The 18,864-nt window shown below is 29.7% G+C and overlaps 1 protein-coding gene across 4 annotated transcripts; it reads right to left on the bottom strand.

Moving 5' to 3' along the window:
• Nucleotides 1-1,132: 1,132 nt before the first annotated feature.
• LOC114394064 (BOI-related E3 ubiquitin-protein ligase 1-like) lies at nt 1,133-3,673 on the bottom strand. Of its 4 annotated transcripts, none has more exons than XM_028355619.1 (4): nt 3,530-3,673; nt 3,119-3,342; nt 2,650-3,035; nt 1,133-2,500 (listed from the first exon to the last, which is right to left on the bottom strand). In XM_028355619.1, the coding sequence occupies exons 2-4, from the start codon at nt 3,135-3,137 to the stop codon at nt 1,973-1,975; spliced, it is 933 nt and encodes a 310-aa protein (XP_028211420.1). In that variant the 5' UTR covers nt 3,138-3,342; nt 3,530-3,673; the 3' UTR covers nt 1,133-1,972. The 4 variants fall into 4 exon arrangements, with proteins under 4 accessions (XP_028211420.1, XP_028211419.1, XP_028211417.1 ...); XM_028355618.1 differs by having other exon boundaries at nt 3,132-3,342; nt 3,530-3,672; XM_028355616.1 differs by having other exon boundaries at nt 3,132-3,247; nt 3,343-3,671.
• Between the last annotated feature and the right edge of the window lie 15,191 nt (nt 3,674-18,864).

Here is an 18,864-nt window from a genome sequence, read left to right as displayed (position 1 = left end):
ATTCAAGAATAAAAATGTTTGATAGAAAAGTATAAGAACTAAAATCAATAATTTTATAAAGTATAGAGGTAAAAAATATTTTTTCAAAAATCATAACACGTGTTTTGACAAAAAACATGAATTGAGTTTTTTTTTTCTCTCAAATATCTTTTTTTTTATTGATAATCATGCTCAAAATACAATTAAACACTAAGTAAAGGTTGACCCAATAAGGACTTAAACATTAGTGTATCATGTTGTGATAAACTAACCTTGCTAAGCTCAACTCTCATTCTTCAGATCTAAGACAATTAATTGCTACTAGTACAAATTCTTTTAGGACTTGAAATCCAAATTTGTGTCAATTATAAGTACCTCAAGTGAAGAGGATTAACAACATACTTTTTTAACATACTCTATAAAAAAAATAAAAAATTCTGTCACATTTTTTATTATTAGTTAAAATTTATTAAAAATCATAATTTTCATGAATAAGACATATTGAATAAGTAATAAAACCCATAAAATTTTGGTAATTTTCAAATAAAAAAAAGTTACATTAAAAAAATAATTATATTACCAATATTTCTTATCTCAAACGTGAATGTATTCTTGTGGTGATAATCTTGGTATTGATACCTTAGGTATTATGCTTCTATGGTAGTAGCATTTCCTAACGTAATATGGAGATCTGCTTTTCCTAAATAAAGAGTAATCGAGTCTCCTATTCTTAAACAATTACAAAACACACGCAATCTTGATTCATTGTGACTTTTCCTCATAACCTACAATTACCTGATTTTTCTTCATGACCTTAACCTGAATGTTAGGGCATTTTCTTTTAGGTATACCAATTTGTCACTGCGACAACCTTCAGCAACTCACAAGTATTACCGACTTAAGAATTAATTCAGACCACAGTCCTATTTTGAAATGCATCAAGAAAACATGTACAATTTTTAATTTTGTAAATTATTAACATTTTAATATATTTTATAGCAAAAAAAATGCAGATATACTCAAGTAAATTAAGGATGCACTAGCAAGTATCGGTTGCTTCGTTTAATTTAAAAAGCAATTTGTACACTATAACCCTAATTTCTATCAAAACAAGATTAAGACTTTGCTTGGTTCAAAATATACACACAAAAGATCAACCTAATGTTCACTTTTTTTTTTGGAATATTTTCTCTTTCATCAATTATACATTAAAAATGAAAGAATTACTATCCATTGTCAATTCCACATGGAATCATCAACAGACATGAAAAAAAGAAAGAAAAAGCACCCAAAAGCCTTAGCAAGCAAACGTATGCTTTATTGAAAAATAATAATATGCAATGCACCATTCCAACCCGATAGTGGGAGACTTTGGGAATATTTGGAGTCAGTTTCAAAATAATTTCACTTGCCACAGAATGAAAACCATTTTGCTCCGGACCTTGTAACGCGGTGCCCCGAACCTTAATGCAACAAAATTCCACGTCTCTAAATTCTAATGCCTTGCAAGTTAAACAAAATAAAAATTAAAATGTTACCTGAATATGCACGCATGCACATTACCCCTCAAATTGACAACTGAAAAACCATTTTACCTAAGAGCCATGCCCCTAATGCAATCAATGAAAAAAAAAACATAAAAATCAAACCACAAATTAACACGTAACTTTACTAATCCTAGTGAAACCAAACATCACTAACCAACAAACACTCTGGAAAAAAAAACATCATTGGCATTTTAAAACTGCAAAGCCATAAAGGCAAAAGCAAAAGCATTTATCCAATAAAAGAATATGATATATTAATTATGCAATGAAATTCCAGGAGAAGGAGATAAAAACCAAAAAGTTCACCTTGGTCATGTGAATTCAAGCGAGAAACAAAAATGTAATTTTATTTATATTTTATGAGAAATTTTTTTGCCTTTGGTATGGACAAGAAAGAAAGGAAGGAAGGAAGGAAGGGGGGTAATTGAGTAAATTTTGGAGGGTTGTCAAGAGAGAAAAACTTCAACGGTTGAATTCTTTAGGGTGAGACAAACCGGGCACGCTCGGAAATGCGCATCGCATTCTGTACAGATACACAAGTGCCGACACGGCAAAACGACCACCGAGGCCACGCGCTTTGCGCACCCTCGGCATTTGGGACGCGCCGTCGTGGCAACAACGACACGTTCCGGGTCGATGTAGGCGGACTCCGCGTCTTCCGCCTGGCCCTCAACAGCAGACGATACGCCCACGGCGGCGAGTTCTTCGCCGCCATGGGACATTATTGTCTGCTGCAGTTGGGCCTGGAGGGAGGCTGCCGTCGCCTCTTGGGCCCTGGCCTTGGCCTGCCACACTTGGGCCTCCACGCTCAGCTTGGCCGCGCGTGCTTCTAATTCCGCGTTCTTGCGCGTGGCCATTTCCACTTCCGCTTCCTTCTCTCTGAGCCTACGCGCCACCGCCTCCTCCGCCGTGCTCAGCAGCGCGCGGTAATGCCTCTGCCTCTTCTCAGCCAATGCCCGCCGCAGTTGCTCTGCCTGATATATATTCCCACACAACCGTCATCATTTCTTTCACCCCTATAATCACTAAAATTTCTAATGAAAAAAAATAAAAATAAAAAACCTCTTTTTTTTTTTTCATTCATTTTATTGAATTGAAATTCGAAAGGAGGAAAATTTGGTACCTGGGCATGGAGTAATTGGTCAATCTCATCACGCTGTTGTTTGATTTGAGAACCCAAGCCTTGGGATAATAGAGATAAGAAAGCAGAAGATTGAGACCCATGTTGTTGTTGTTGTTGAGATTGATTTTGATGAAGTTGTAGTCTTTGTTGTTGTTGAAAGTGTTGGTCATCGAAGGATAAGCGTAGGCCAGTGGAGACCACATTATTTTGTTGTTGGTGATTGTGGAGCTGAGAGAGATGAACGAGTTGCAGAGGCTGAGATTGCAAAGAAAATTGATTGATAACATTTGAAGCTGTAGTGATTGTGTTGTTGTTGTTGTTGCCAACACCCGGCTGATCTTCTCTTCCTCTCTTTCGAGAATTGATATTGTTGTTGTTATTGTTACCTGCCAAGATATGTCATGACATGATATGTTAAATCATACATATGTTGTTAAAATAACCATAGAGAGAGAGAGAGAGGTGTTACAAATTAAGCATACTTCCATTGTCGTTGTTGCAGTTGTCGTATAACATGTGAGGCTGATTCAAGAGTACAACTCCTCCTGGTTGTGGTTGCAATGAAGAATACTCATGCCCTTCTTGCCCGTTTCTGCTGCTAGAATTAAACACACACGCACACAAGATTGTGAATTGCTGATTGATTGATTGATTGATTGATTCAATACATGAGGAAGGAGAGAAATGTTGAACCTGTTTAGAAAAAGGACATTGGATGGATATTGAGCTTGAACGGCCATGAACAAAAATAAATTAAATAACTATGTCCACTTTTTTCTTTGTGTTGAGGGTGGGAGAGAGAAGGAAGAGAGGTATATAAAAATGAATGAGTAGTAGAGAATAGAGATGCGATTGAAGCGAATCAGTCCAAGAGAGACACCTTATTCTGCTCGCTCTCTCCTTCTTTCTCTTTTTTCTTTTTTTCCTTTGCTAATTTTCTCTTCTTCCTCGCGTGGAGCACTCAGCTTTTTCTTTAGAAGTAGTCTCGTGTTGTTATTGTTATCGTTCCTTACACACACACACACATATTATTTAAATGCTTTCTCCAATAAATATTTTCCTAAATAGTAACATTTTCTCCGCTATTCTTAACTACGTAATTCGCGTTCCCCCTGGTCAATTACAATCATGGTAAATCCATAATAACACTAGATTTGCATTTTCATTTCATTTTTTTTTTTTACTATAACCGGAGAGAGGTAGGCAAAAGGTTATAGATAAATATTAAATTAAATCAAACTTTTAATGAGGTTATTAAGAGAGAGAAAGTGTGCATGGAAAATTGTGTGTGTTGGTAAACGGGTGATGTATTGTTGTTGTTGTTGCTGCTCTTGAGGTTATGTTATGTATGCAGGTTTCTGCCGCTACCGCTAAACACTGGAATTGTTTGTATATATGGTCCATGCTTCTCTCGCTTCCTTTGCAACCTCTTTTTCTTCCGCATTTTGCTACTAACATTTTTTTATTATTCTAAACCCGATGAAAATTATTATTTTAGCACATACTTACATATTCTGCCACTTAATAATATGAAAATTTCAATTAATACACTCCTTATTCGTATTTTTTGATAATGGAAACGTCTCAGAAGTTCGCAGACAATCGTGCACTTCCACGTGGATTAATAGCTTTACTATATAGGGATCAAATTTATTCACCTGTACCTTTTGTCATTTAATTATCTTGCCTAAACTGGATGCAACTCTTCACACTCTTTAGTTAATTATGTAATTAAATTATATTTCTCACTGATTAATCATGATTTTTTTAAAATAATAGGTATTCAATGATAATGTATATAAATAAATATATAAATAATCTGTTTTTTCCTGTTTTGTTTTTTGACAGTCAAAATTTTTTTTCTTGAAAAAATGTCTGTCAAGATTTTGATACAGACTTAAGAAAAGTAATTAATATTTTAGATTTTATAATATTTATTATAGAATTTCTTAACGTATTTTTTATTTTCATATTGATTAGATTCTTTCTCTTTTATACTTTTTTTCTTCTCAATCTACAATAATTTTTTTAAGATATAATAGGAGAAAATATTAAATATTTCATTGATATTCTAAAATAATAATCAAAATGAGGTTTGTTTTACTAGAAGGTCAAACAAAAGAAGTAATTCAAAGTGTCAATAATCTCAGCATAAAAAAATTATAAATTTATTCAAGTTTGGCACCCAATTAAATTCTATCATCTTAATTATTCAATGAATTTATATAATTTTATGTAATCCTCTTAAAATCAAAATACTTAATTTGGTAGTTTTCTTTAAAAAAAATTATCTACAAAGGTAAAATAAAATAAAGAATAATCATATTATGTATTGTGATTTTAATAAAAGGAATGCATTAAAAGTATTGTTGCTTGGAGAAATAGTACTCCTCAATGGATACGGAGTTGTTCAATCTTAATTAACAGTGACGAGTTTAAATTTTGAATATGTAGTCATATTAAATTTTAGGTTCATTTTTTTATCGTTTAAATTTATAAGACTTTTATTATTATGTATTTATACAAATACATAATATTTTCACATTTTTTCATTATTAAATAAAAATACAAATAATTTATAAATTATAAATATGTTAGATTTATTTTTATCTGATACATTATTAAGAAGATTATCATCATCATCAGTCTCTTCGCATAAAAGAATGAAATTTTTTTTAGGGAATAATGAAAAGTTTCAGAGCACGACTTTTTGAATTTGGTTATCATATTTCCATATATTACCTAAATGCACAATTTATTTAATAAATTAAGAATTTTGATCCCTTATTGTATGAAACACGTGATATTAGGATTAATTTGTAACTGACTCCAATTTTAACTCAATTCGAAATTTAGAATACTTTCTGTCGCTTGTCCCCCCCACTGATATATATTTGGCATTCTTCTTGCTACTAATTAAATCGTAAAAGCAAAATTACTGGCAAAGTAAAGTTTAATTTTTACTGGGTCATGAATGCTCAAGCTCTTAACACTTAACAGCTATGTTTCTACATAATTCTTTTCTTAGAAAATTATGAGTAAATTAAAGTATCCCGGATCTAGATGCATGATTGAAAGAGCTATGTTGAGTTCTTCTTCTTTGCTACAGTTTCCTTCTTGTTGGGAAGGGATTTGCTAATTAAAAGGATTTCACACAGGACTATTTCAAATGACCCAAAACTAATTAACGTAGCAAAATTTAAACCCATCAGTAGCCACAACAGTAAGGTAAGAAACTTTCAAACATGAAATGATTTAGTTATAACAAAATTGACTTTTTTAGTTTAAACCAATAAAAACCAACGTTTTCTCTGTTTACAATTTTGTTTTTATTTGCTAACATATTGTATCTTAACTAAATCAACAATTTTTCCCCTTTATTATTTAGGTATGCATGTTGCCTTACGACACGGTTACATTTCCTTGACCATTACTATCTTTGTAAAATTAAAATAGAGCAATTGAACAAGAAAAAAAATAGTGATATGTAGCTGGGGTAGAATGAATGTAATTTTACACTTTTATCCATAATTTAATTTTCATCATTATGAGGCCCTGGGTGGTGTTATGTTTATACGATCCACTAAAGTAATTTTATAATTACAATATTAAGATGATTTTTTAAAAGAAAAATAAGTAAAGCAACATTATTTGCAAATACAAATTCAAATTTAAAGAACCGTAAGCAGTTTTCCTCAAGCTCTTCAAATAAACTATGCATAAAATAAATATACCAATTTTTTTTGTTAAAAATAATGTCAATAACACACTCTTTTACATTTTTTTTATATATTTTTAGCATAAATATTATTATTGATTTTTTTTAAAAAATTCACAATTCGTGTAAAATTCATTTGATAGAGAGTAAGATTCACATGATTTCGTTTATGACAATAAATTTCTACAAGTACTAGTGTAATAGGAGAGTAAACATGCATGCATAAACCATCAATTTAGTACTTTGATTGCTACCATCTTTTCTAAGTGGTCTCAAATAGTAAAACTATTCAAATATTAGTTGAAGTATTGAATATCTATGACTTTAGTTTCGAAATTGATATATCTTCATAAAACTTAAGGATTCATTTGAAGATTTTTTTTTTTTTTTATATTTGAGGTCTACTTAAAATGATTTCTAATATTTCTAAGACTACTTGAATAGTTTTTTTAAACCTAATTTAAGGTATATATGAAGAGAAAGAATGCTTGAAATCACATAAAGATTATCATCACTCTAAACATGGATCTTGTGAAAATTAAATAAATTCAAAGGGCACCAAAATGTATAAGGAGTAATTACATATCCTCAACAAGTTGGTCGGCTAGATCCCCCATAAAAACATAAGGGTAGGTTAAGATTAAGATTTCAAATAAAAATTATGATTAATTGACGCAATCATATAATTGAAGGGTTGTTTTTATGTATACATAAATTAAGAAAAAAAAAGTTTAGAATTGACGGTGATTTGATTCCATGATTGTTGGCTATAAAAATTAGAAACGATAAACATTAGTCATTTCTTTCACTTTTTATTTTTTTTAAAAAAAAGATGATTGAATGAAATGGACTATTGATTTGGTACCAAATTTGGGTGGCGGTGAAAAATAAGTTGTTGAAGTATAATTCAAGATTAGCGAGTTAAAATCCCACGAAGAAGAAAACATTAACGAAGCCGGTGTTGTTGGGTGATCTTTCCCCAAAAACCAAGAAGGATTTTTTATCTTTAATTAATGGAAGAGAGTGACAAAGAAAGAGAGAAGCCACTAAAAAAAAAGAAGAAGAAAAGTAAAGCAAATAGAGGAAATGTGAAAGAGGGCGAATGGAATGGCATCACACAATTTGTCTTTGCTTAGGTTCCAATAAGAGGGTCGGCTAGGCATTTATCTAGCTTATTATCCTTCATCCCCCATCTTCTCATTACTATATTATCTTAATTTTTAATTAGTCTTTTTATGCACGGCAAATATGACTTTCTTTCTCTCTCTTAGACATTGTTTTCTTAACCCTCTTAATCAGGATAGCCCCACTTTTTTCCTTCTGCGCACTGCTTTGTTTGTTTATTGTTTCAGTTCATAATATTGGTGCTTACACAGTTAATAGGACAACAACCTGTCTGGCCTTGCCTTGTTTCCTTCATAAATCCTAATGCATGAATATGAATGAACACACTCCTCCTCTCTCTCGTCTCTTCTTTTATTTTCATTACTTTATCTTTTGGTCCACCAACGGCATAGAGCAACCCATTCATTCATTAAGCTTAGCTTGCTCCATAATAATACCTCCTCCTCCTCAATTACATATCAATTGCCGGACCAAAAAACAAATATAAATAGAATATATATAATTAATTAATGGATTTTTTTTAAATAGCTAGCTAGATACTAGTATTAGATGTGTAGATTTGACAATTATTACCCGGAATTATGGAAAACTGTTGTCCTAAAAACAAGATTGGACCAACACCCTCGCTGGTTGACCTCATACACCAATTATAATCTTGTGTTCTCAACGGGTCGACCAGAAATTATCAATTGCTATATATATGTTGGGTAAAGTGAAAGGTATAATATCGTATCCATATAATCCAATGTTTCGTCAAGAAAAGCAGTGGATCCAGAGTGAATTTTGTGGTGTTTGGCTTGAAAATGAAAGGAACTCGTTACATTTTCAACTGGGTTAATTGAATAACACCAAAGGAGCTGTATAGAATATAGATTGTTGATTACTACCAACATTATGGTGTTCGTGGAATTCGAGTTGGATAGTTTAAGTAAGACTTTGGATTTAATGATTATGGATGAAAAACTATAAATGAAAAGAGAGATTTTAATATAAATAACTATTAGTATTAAATTGTTTAAGTGAAATTTGAGTTAAATTTTTTAAGTTTAAGTTGTACATGAAAAAATATGAATAAAAAAAGAGATTTTAGTATAGATGATCAATTAGATTTTAAAAAACTAATCATGAATAAAGTCGGTAAACTTTATACTTATTGTATGGTAAAATAAATTTGGTAAAAAAAATAGATATGGTTGATTACCAGTGTCCATAAATAGTGTGTGAAATGTTTATATACTAATAATATTAATATTAATGATGGAGTCAATGCATGAAGGACCTGGTCAAACTGGTTAGTTTCTTACGGTAAAATTTAAAGGTATGCTGAGACAGATGGGTTATAATCATGCTAGCTAGACAATACTATGTCCATTGGGAGCTTTTTTTGGTTTTGGTCTCTTGATGGTGGTGAACTTTGTTCTTGGGTTTTGGGTTAAAAAAGAAGTCATATAGTATATATATAGCTAGTAAGTTTGCTGAGATTTTGAGATTCGCAGGGATTGGAAAAGCAATTCATCAATATATATCACATTTTTTCTTTCTCTGCGCTGTCTGCCCGTGCCGAGCCAAATCTTTCGTGACTTCTACTTCTTTATTATTTAAACTTTGATTATTATTATTATTATTAACAATTAAAACAACAATTTGGTCACATCAAAATATCGTATGCTTTACAAAAGTCTACACACGTTCTGGATTTAGCAACAATCTCTTAAAAAAAATTGGAAACTGCAATTCATAATTATCTACTCCACGAAAAAAAATATAATAAACATGATGAAACTCCAGAATGAAGTAAACTATTGTATTGTTTTTTATAACAACGATCTTATGAAGTAATTAATTAGGTGCTAATATGAGTCACCAACTTCAAGAAATGTCATGAAGCGTAGCGCATTTCCCTGGGTGAAAACAACAACTTTGCTTAACACAGTTCTTTTGTCCTTGTCCAGCCAATAACCCCGATTTCTTTGACCCACACATTTCCAACCCAAACTAAACTCCTTTCATTTTCTAGGGTTTTCCATCACTTTGTCTTTCTTACCATTTCTTTGCATCTCAATTTATATTAATTTTTCTGGGGTTTCTCTGGTTACATGGCACCAACTTGTTCACCACCCCCACCACTTCTCCACAGTCTAATCCACTACGTACCTATATATTCGGTTATGCCTTTAATTATCTTTAACATTTTTTCCCTTTATATTTTATTATTTTTTTAAAAATATTTTCCTCTTGTCCTTCCCTTCCAAGACCACCTAGGTCCTCACTCCATTATCACAAGCCAAGTGGTGGTGTTACCATCAAACTTTCAACGATTTATACCATGCCATTTTTCTTATCTACAATTTTTTTTTTATGTATTTCTCGTCACGATACAACTAATAACCCATGTATTTGCACTTAAACACGTGATTATTTCAATTGTTGGCATTAACCGATATCTCATCGTAATTATAAAGAAGAAAAAAATACTGCGCGGATCCCATGTGCTTTTATAAAGATTAGTGACTCGCATTTGTTTGTGCCCTACATATATAGTGAAGTGAACTATCACCTAAGCCAACCAAATTAAATCACCAATCACGTTCAACAAATATAATAGGCTCCCCCAGTTGCTTCTCGTGGATGAACGCATTCTCTACGCGTCTTGGCTTTCACTTTGTTTGTTTCTTTTTTTGAAATCTCATAGTGGGGTGGTATAGCTTGTGAAAGATAATAATGTCTACTATGGTTCTCAAAATTTCGTATTTGGCTTGAGTTACCCCAACACAAAGTTACATGATTAAGAAGAATATTACGTGCAAGAGCAAAGAATCAATTAACTTATATATGCATACAATGTGTATAGTAAATGAAACTTGTATTATTATTATTGAGATCAGATCTTCAATTGTAACTTATTTGTAAATTAATTTTATGGGTTATTGTTAGGTAATACACCTACCACGCATGATGTAAGACCGTAAGAAATAAAGCAAATCTGATGGGCAAGGTGTTATGTTAACCCTTTTTGGGTAATGCATGTAGTCTTGTTGTGCAATAAATAATCCCACTAAACTATTATGTGTGTGTCTTAATTTTTTTTAATCACAATTATTTTTTTATTGTACTTAATCTTATTTAAATTAGATAAAATTATTATAAACAAGAAGACTTTTTCTTTACGTATTCAGAACTCGAACATGAAATTATTATTTAAGTTAAAATAATTTCACACACTTAATAATGTCTAATGTTTTTTAATTAAGAAATCACTTAAGTTGGTTTCATATATTTAATTGAAATTTAATTAACATGTACATGTCAAGAATGGAATCAAACTAGCAAGTACATACTGATCCACCTCGAAAAGGCCTACAAGATAAATAAAAATGTTTAAATATATATAAAATTGGTAGGGAAAATTATTAATGGGGAATTGTCAGTGTTGGTAGGATGGGGAGGGGTGGGTGGTGCTATAATTTATGAGGCAGTGTGTGTTAGAGTGCATTGGCTTCCGTTTTGATGATGATGATGATAATGGCAGTCACAAGAAGAAGCAGTGAGAGCAGATAGATAGACAGAGAGAGCAGTGAGAGAGAAAAAGAAGGAAAATAAAAAGGGACTCGTGAGAGGTAATGAGGAAACAACATCAAGGTGTGGGGGAGGTGGTGGTGGGTCTCTCTCTTTCTCTCTCTCTTTGGTTGTATATATTTGCTGCAAAAGAATCAAAAGACTATAGCTAGCTTAGCTATCTCACTCTGTAACCCAACCCCTACTACTACTTACTATACATTCATTAGTGGACACAAGTATTATATATATTTGACTCTTTCTTCCTCTTCACACCCCATCATATAGGTCCCATGCATGCACCCCATATATATGCTTCAGATTTTAGCTATTGTGCTGCGAGTATAATTAACCACATCGCTTCTAATTTGAGTTGGTTGAGAAATTAATTAATCATTCTTTGGTTGAATTATTGAAATTTAGCTAGATAGCTTCCTTTCAGATGTGTATAATTGAAGAATGGTTGTGTTGCGTGGCGTGACCTTGTACACGTTTGAATTCAAAGCCTTTATGTATCACCGGTTTTAATTAAATATTAATCAATGATATTAAGCTTTTGGCAACAATTTTTTTTTAAAAAAATGACGAATAAAAAACCCCTATAAAATTGGACCAAAATACTTTTGATGGTCATTATAAGTGGCCAAGTCAAAAACTCAAAAGATTAAACGAAACCCTGTATTGCATATTCATTTTGTTATCATGAACATGATATATATAAGCTAGAGTGAAATATAATGTCAATTAACATAAAATTTGTGCAAAACCAATTAATTATTCGGTAGCGCGCATATATAGATGATATAATTATAGGAAAAAAAAATTGCTGGGATATTTAGTTATTTTATTTAACTTGAAGTCTTACATAATAATCTAAGGAATAAATTGATATATATATATATATATATATATATATATATATATATATATATAATTTCTCTCGTTCACAAATTAAGAAAATACAAATAATTTTCTTTATCCAACTTGGGAAATTAGATTGTGAAATTATATATAGGTCCTTATAAAATTAAACTTTGATTTCAATCAGATTGAAGGAAGTATATATAGATTCGGGCACAAGAAAATTAAATGAATGGGAAATATTTGGAGAAACGCCAAGTGGACCACAAGAGAAAAGTTGATCCCATCACAAAAGTTGACCCCATCACAGGAGAACGAACGAACCCTCGCAACATTAGAATTTAAGTAAATAATCCAAAATTATGGATCACTTTTGATCTGCAAGCTCCCAAAATCCCAGACCAGAGTGAATATGGAGCAAAAGTATCAACTTGTGTTTTGGTTAAGAACAAAATTTACTGAATAGTATACCCAAAGGCACAGGACAGTGGTCCCCTAATCCAACGGTTGGAAGCACAGGTACCATATTGATAAATAGTACTGTGCCCATCACATCATGCATGACTCTCTGTTCATTTTCATTATTATTTGTTAGGTGAATTTTTCTTTAGACTTGGTGGCACAAAAGTTTTCCTCATAGTCATATATATGCATACCAATAGGATCTCTTACTAATACAAGCCACCCTTATTTTGTTTTTGCCCTACCGACCAGGGACACAGAACCAGTAACCTAATTAAGTACTGCAAGGGTATCTACAACCGCTTAATTAAAGAAGAACCGTTTTTAATTGAACTAGCTAGCTGTACCATTATTTATAGAGATTTGTTTATTTTATTAGATAATAAAAAAATGATTATGTAAATAATTTTTTTTATGGCCATGATGTCCGAAGTATCTACCGTCGAAAGAAGTGATTATGTAAATAGTTAGTTTGCATGGTTGTTATTAACTGTGAATTTCATTTCAAAGTTATTATGAAATTAGATATGTAATATTAAAACTCCATTTATGACTAACAAACAAAATAACTCATGCTGTAAAAAAAATCAGATCCATTTTTTACTGAAGTTAAACAGATCCTTATTTCTAAGAAGTTAAATTCCAAGTTTTAGTTGACACTGGGATAAGGAGAAACTTTCCTTAATTACTTTAGATTTGAGCACCATCCTATGACCTTAAAATTTTATCTACAAAATAGAAAATTCTGTTTATCACAACTGAATTTTGTAAAATTTCTTGTTAGTAAAATTGATTACAATGCCTTCTAACCTTTGAAAATTTTTGTTTGTGCAGTTTGGTAAAGGAAAACTTAAATTTGGATGGAGCCGCATAACAGGAATTTTGGGCGTTAAATGCGATTATGTAACATCTAACATCTAAAATAAAGTAATAAGCACATACTTAGCAAATTAGTAGAACATGAAATTAAAGCATCTATCAGATATGATTATTTGATTAAATTGTTTATTTTAAATTTATGATCTTACAATATTACATAAATTTAAAATCTCTACAAATAAATTCACTCGAATTCTAAAATTGTTAAAGAGTTTAATTAATTTAAGTTTATTTTTTTTTCTAATTCTTGACATGAAAAGTACCTTAATTTTTATTGATAAAAATAGTTAAACAATGTTGCTTATATAAATAATAATAGTTCTATAAAAAAATATCACGTCAAATATTTCAATAACAATTTTTATTAAACAACACGTTTTATTTTTTAGTAACTAAAATAAATAACTATTTTAGTGTTTTAACTCATCTATTCAGAAAGAAAAAAAAACTCAAATAATAAACAACCTCTCTACTGATGTTCTTAAATGAATTAGCTACATTTTCTGTTGAAGACTCGTACACAACTACATGAGTTTGGGATTGTATATTGATTCGTGTAGATACAGACAATGCCATTCTTAATTCCACTAATTATATAATACTTAAATTTTATTGTTTCAGTAGACATGTCCATTAGTCTTTCTTTTTCCCCCACTCTTTCCACATAATTCGTCACCCAATTTGTATATATAGTGTATGCATATGTAATCTTCTCCGAATAAGATCTAGTAAATAACCACATAACCATATGATTCTTTGCAACCATTACTTTTTCTCCAAAAAATTATAGCTGGCCAGGTAATTAATTTTAGCCCAAATATAAAGCCAGGACATGCAGGTATATAGTTCTGTCAAGTGAGAGATATTCAGTGAGGTGATATATCATTTAAAAGAAACACATCTGAACGATGTGGAAATTAAATTGATTTCTGCCATACAATTCGAATCGAGAAAAGTTGCGGTGTGATAAAGTTGACATTCTCTCTATGAACAGTATTGAGATTCAAAATATATAGGTAGTAGAGAGGAAGGTCATATTAATACTTTAATGCATATAATATAAAATCAAGAATGACATAATAGAAGTGAGGTTATAACTATATATAGATTAATAATAATTCGATCATTATATAAGTGTGTGGTCACATATTAGTAAACTTAAGTTGCATTTAATTAGTTGTGGGTGTTGTCAAACTGCATATTTTATATTCACCATCTATACAAGCAACCAATATTGCCTTTTGTTTTTAACATGATGAGCACATATAAACGTAAATAGATAATCATATAGGCAGGGAAGGGTGAGCTAGAGTGTGGCAATCTTAAGTTTAATTTGTTTTCTCAACTTTTAAATGCTTCTTTGGTGGACAAACAAATAATGTGATATATAATATGCGAGAATTTGAGAGCTAACACAAGTTGAAAGTGACATGTAGTGCTCCTAAGCAAGGATTATTAGCAACCACGACTATGATGCAAAGCCAAACCCTTTATATTATGACAAAATGATGAGTGATGATTTGGTTATAGGTTTTTTTTTTTCTTGGTTATAGCCAGCCACCAAGCAAACTATAAGTTAAGATATATACACGAGACACGACCCATGACTCTTCTCCAATTTATATTATATAACTTCTTTTTTTTATCAAAACAATCATGTTTAAGTCGAATAAGATAATTATTATAGACAATAAAATTTTCTCTCTAAATATTTTATATAGTTATGTATTCAGGACTTAAATATGAGATTTTTAGTTAAACTGAAATAATTTTATATCAGTTGACCCATATATTTGATGGTTGTATTATATGACTTTGTCCTCACTTAGAAGCAACAATTTAAAATGACTCTAGTTATTTAGTTTGAAATTGATAGTTAGATTCTCCCTCTCTCTCTCTCTCTCTCTAAGGTTTTTCTATCGTGATCATGGGCTCACCGGGACCATTAGAGAAGAGTGGTGATGCTAAGGGAAGTCTGGTGAGAAGGGAATCAATTAAAATGACATGCCATGCCATGCCATGGGTTGGCATGCTTTGGAATGACTGTTGTGTGTTAATTGGCATTATATTGACTTTGGATGCAAATAAGGGTAGCTGCTAAATTGCCTTTCAAAGCTGAGGTGCCAATCCAATATATGTAATTATTTCGACTAGAAAAATCCCCCACTTTTAGCTAGCTTCTTTGCTCCTTCTTCCGTATGGAGTTGGTGGAAAGGAAGGGGGAAAAGAGAGTTGTCCATCCCAAATTAACTTGTATAACTTTATTCTTTTTTTTTTCTTGAAGAGAAGGAAATTAACTTTAAAAAACAGTGCCAAACACATTTGGGTTCTTTAATTAGTTGTAGAATCTTAATGGACATTTTTATTTGTTTGCTTAGTCCAGATATAGGAGAGAAAATAAGAATATAAAAGAAAGAAAATAAATTTCTTATGCTGTTCCTTTTATTTCATTAAAAAAGAAGAAGAAAAGTTAATCTTCTATTCTTTTTAAATAGAGAAAAAAAGATAAATAAATGAAATTAAGAAAAAAATAACTATATTTTTATATAGAAAATATAACTATGTTAAATGATAAAGATTTTATAATTTTACAAAATAATAGGAAAATAAAGGCATTTGATATTTCTCATATGGCGTTTCCCATTTTCTCCCTTGAAATGTATCTTTTACTTAAGTACTACCTTAACTGCATATCCTTACAAACAGTTCTATCTTAATTTTCTTTTTCTTATGTTCTCTTTCCATTTTAATTAAAAGAAGAAAATATTTGGGCAAACATATTTTTCTTTGGAAAAAATAAGTTTTTGTTTCCTTAATTTTTGGCGATTTTTGTTCTAAGTCTTAAAACAAAATTTTGACTAGTGTTAATTCCTATTTTTATTTACATTTTTAGTTTTTACCTTAAATATCACTATTATTAAATGATCATGTGATAATCACATTGATAACATATATAACATGTCACATTGTCTATTAATTTGATTTGGCAATCATGTGTCAAATTTTTGGATAAATTGTATTTTTAGTCCTTTAACTATTTATAATAAATACACTTTTAGTTCTTTAATAATTTTATTTTTATTTATTTATTTTTGTAAAAAAAATAATTTCTTAATCAATTTTAGTCCATCAACAATTTTTTTGACTAATCTTAACCCCTCCCTTTTTGTCTGTTATTTTTTTAGTCATATTCGTCAAATATTACTATTAAGAGATTATGTGGAATCATGTAAACTACTAATATGATATAATAATCACCTAATAAAATATTATTGGTTCAAGAATTTTTCATAATTATAAGGCATTACAAATTTAATGATGATGGATTGAGAGGCTAGCTTGTACACCATGATAAAAATAATTTTAAGATTTAAAGAGAAAAACTACAAATTAATGAAAATATAAAAAATAATAATGATTCCGACTAAAAATATGACATTTGCAGCTATTAATTAAGTGATGGCAAAATCTTTTTTAAAATTCCATCATTTAAACATACAATAAAATATCAAAGAGCCAATTATCAATCAACAATAAATATTCAAACACTTTTTATATATTCACTCCATCCCAAATTGATATTCTATGTTCCTTTTTAATTGTCAGATTTAAAAAAATTATATTCATCTAATATTTATAAAATTCAAGATCACATTATTATTCTTTTATCAATTATACATTTACTTATTCTCTAATCTTCAATTAATTTACAAATGCATTTATTATGGAGTGGAAAGGAAAAAAGAATTTTTTTAAGAAAAACTCAACTATTTTATTAGAATTTAAAAAATTATTGTATTTCTTGACTTTTATGTAATAGCTTAAAAGACATATACAAAAGAAATAAAGGAAGTATATGTATAAGATTTTTTCACTCAGATTAATAAAAAAAAAACAAGTATATCAAGCTAATAACATCTTTAAGGGACAATTTTACTAAAGTATCGTTATTATTTTTCTTAATTTCAATAAATACATTATTAAGTATTTTAAGACAACAATAATATTTATTAGAGGGTAAAACTGAAATAGATATTTTAATATAACATTGGTCAATATTAAAAAAAATCCAATGCTAAAACATCAATTAACTTGGATAGAGGTTAATAACCAACCACAAAATATCTAACACTTGAATACCTAAAGCGCATTAAGTTGATTTTATTTATTTTCATAAATACTCAATTTAGGGCTTAATTTTTTAATTTTCACTATTAAATAAACATTTGAAAAAATTATATACGAATTAAGCAATTGGTTCATAAAATCATAATTTAACTCATTTAACTTGCAAATTAACTAAATGAACATACATATATTAGTTTGCATTTTAAATTGGTTAGAGAAGAGTGCTAACAACACACACTTCTTAATATACATTTTATTATTGATCAAAATTTATTAAAAACTACAAAATAATATAAGATATATTAAATAAAGTGTAAGATCCATAATTTTTTTCACTTTCTGAAAATTTTTAACAAATAAAAAAGTGTATTAAAAAAAAAGTATGTGTAAAAGAGTCAAGTCGCAAATCAATGCCTATATGCATAGTTCTAATCTATACTAATAATAAATGATAACCCCATTTGATTTATATATTATCTTTTGCTAATTTTACCCTCAATAATTGCTCATATACACAACAATATCTGTATGCCTATATACATTGTTCTAATCTATACTAATAATAGGTGATAACCCCATTTGATTTATATATTATCTTTTGCTATTTTACCTTCAATAATTGCTCATATACACAACAATGTCTGTATACGATTAAGAGAAAAACAATTATCCATAATATATGCATTTTAACTGTTATAAAGTCCTGTAAAAAAAACTGTCATAAAGTTAATTGTAGACCCCTTCCCATTTTCTATTTAACCTCCTCTCTCTCTCTCTCTCTCTCTCTCTCTGCCTCTACTCTCTTCTCCCCATGAAAATCTCGAGCTATGCAATTCTTAAAAATTTATCTCTTTAACTATATTTATTTGAATGAAAAATTGTTGGGCTGAAAATAAATTAATTTAGAGATAAGTACTCTGCCTATTCCTCTTTTAAGTGTCTTTTAAGGGTATTATACATTAACAAAAAAATGTAATATTTTTTCTTGTTTCTAATAAAATACTAGTAATCATTTTTATATGTATTTTTTTTTCATTTCTTCTCTATAATAAATGCATATCATCTTTTTTTCATTTATAATTTCATAATAAATATGTAAATTAACTAAAGATTATGTGGAGAGTAAGGGTATAATTAAAAAATAATAATGTTATATCTTGAATTCTAAGAAAAAAAAACATAAAAACAAAAGCTTTTTTTTAAAAGAACTATCACTTAAAAAAAGTAGGAAGAAAGCAATATATTTTTCATGACGATATAATAGTAACATAGGAAAGACAAAACTTTAACATAATATAATAATCTAATTGAAATTAAAAGTTCACTTTAATGATTGATGCGCAGTTACTGTCAATCTTTTATTATGTAGGTTACGAAGTAAATCTTTGATTAAAAAGTAATATCAAAAGTTCTTATAAATTTTACACACCCACCCACCCCCAGGGCTTATTTAACATTTATTTTTTAAAATTTTTTTAAATTAAAAA

The sequence above is a fragment of the Glycine soja genome, chromosome 17 (assembly GCF_004193775.1).
Source record: "Glycine soja cultivar W05 chromosome 17, ASM419377v2, whole genome shotgun sequence".
Classification (NCBI taxonomy): Eukaryota; Viridiplantae; Streptophyta; class Magnoliopsida; order Fabales; family Fabaceae; genus Glycine; species Glycine soja.
Note: the sequence above shows the minus strand (reverse complement) of the source record. Positions and strands in the feature narration are given on the sequence as shown.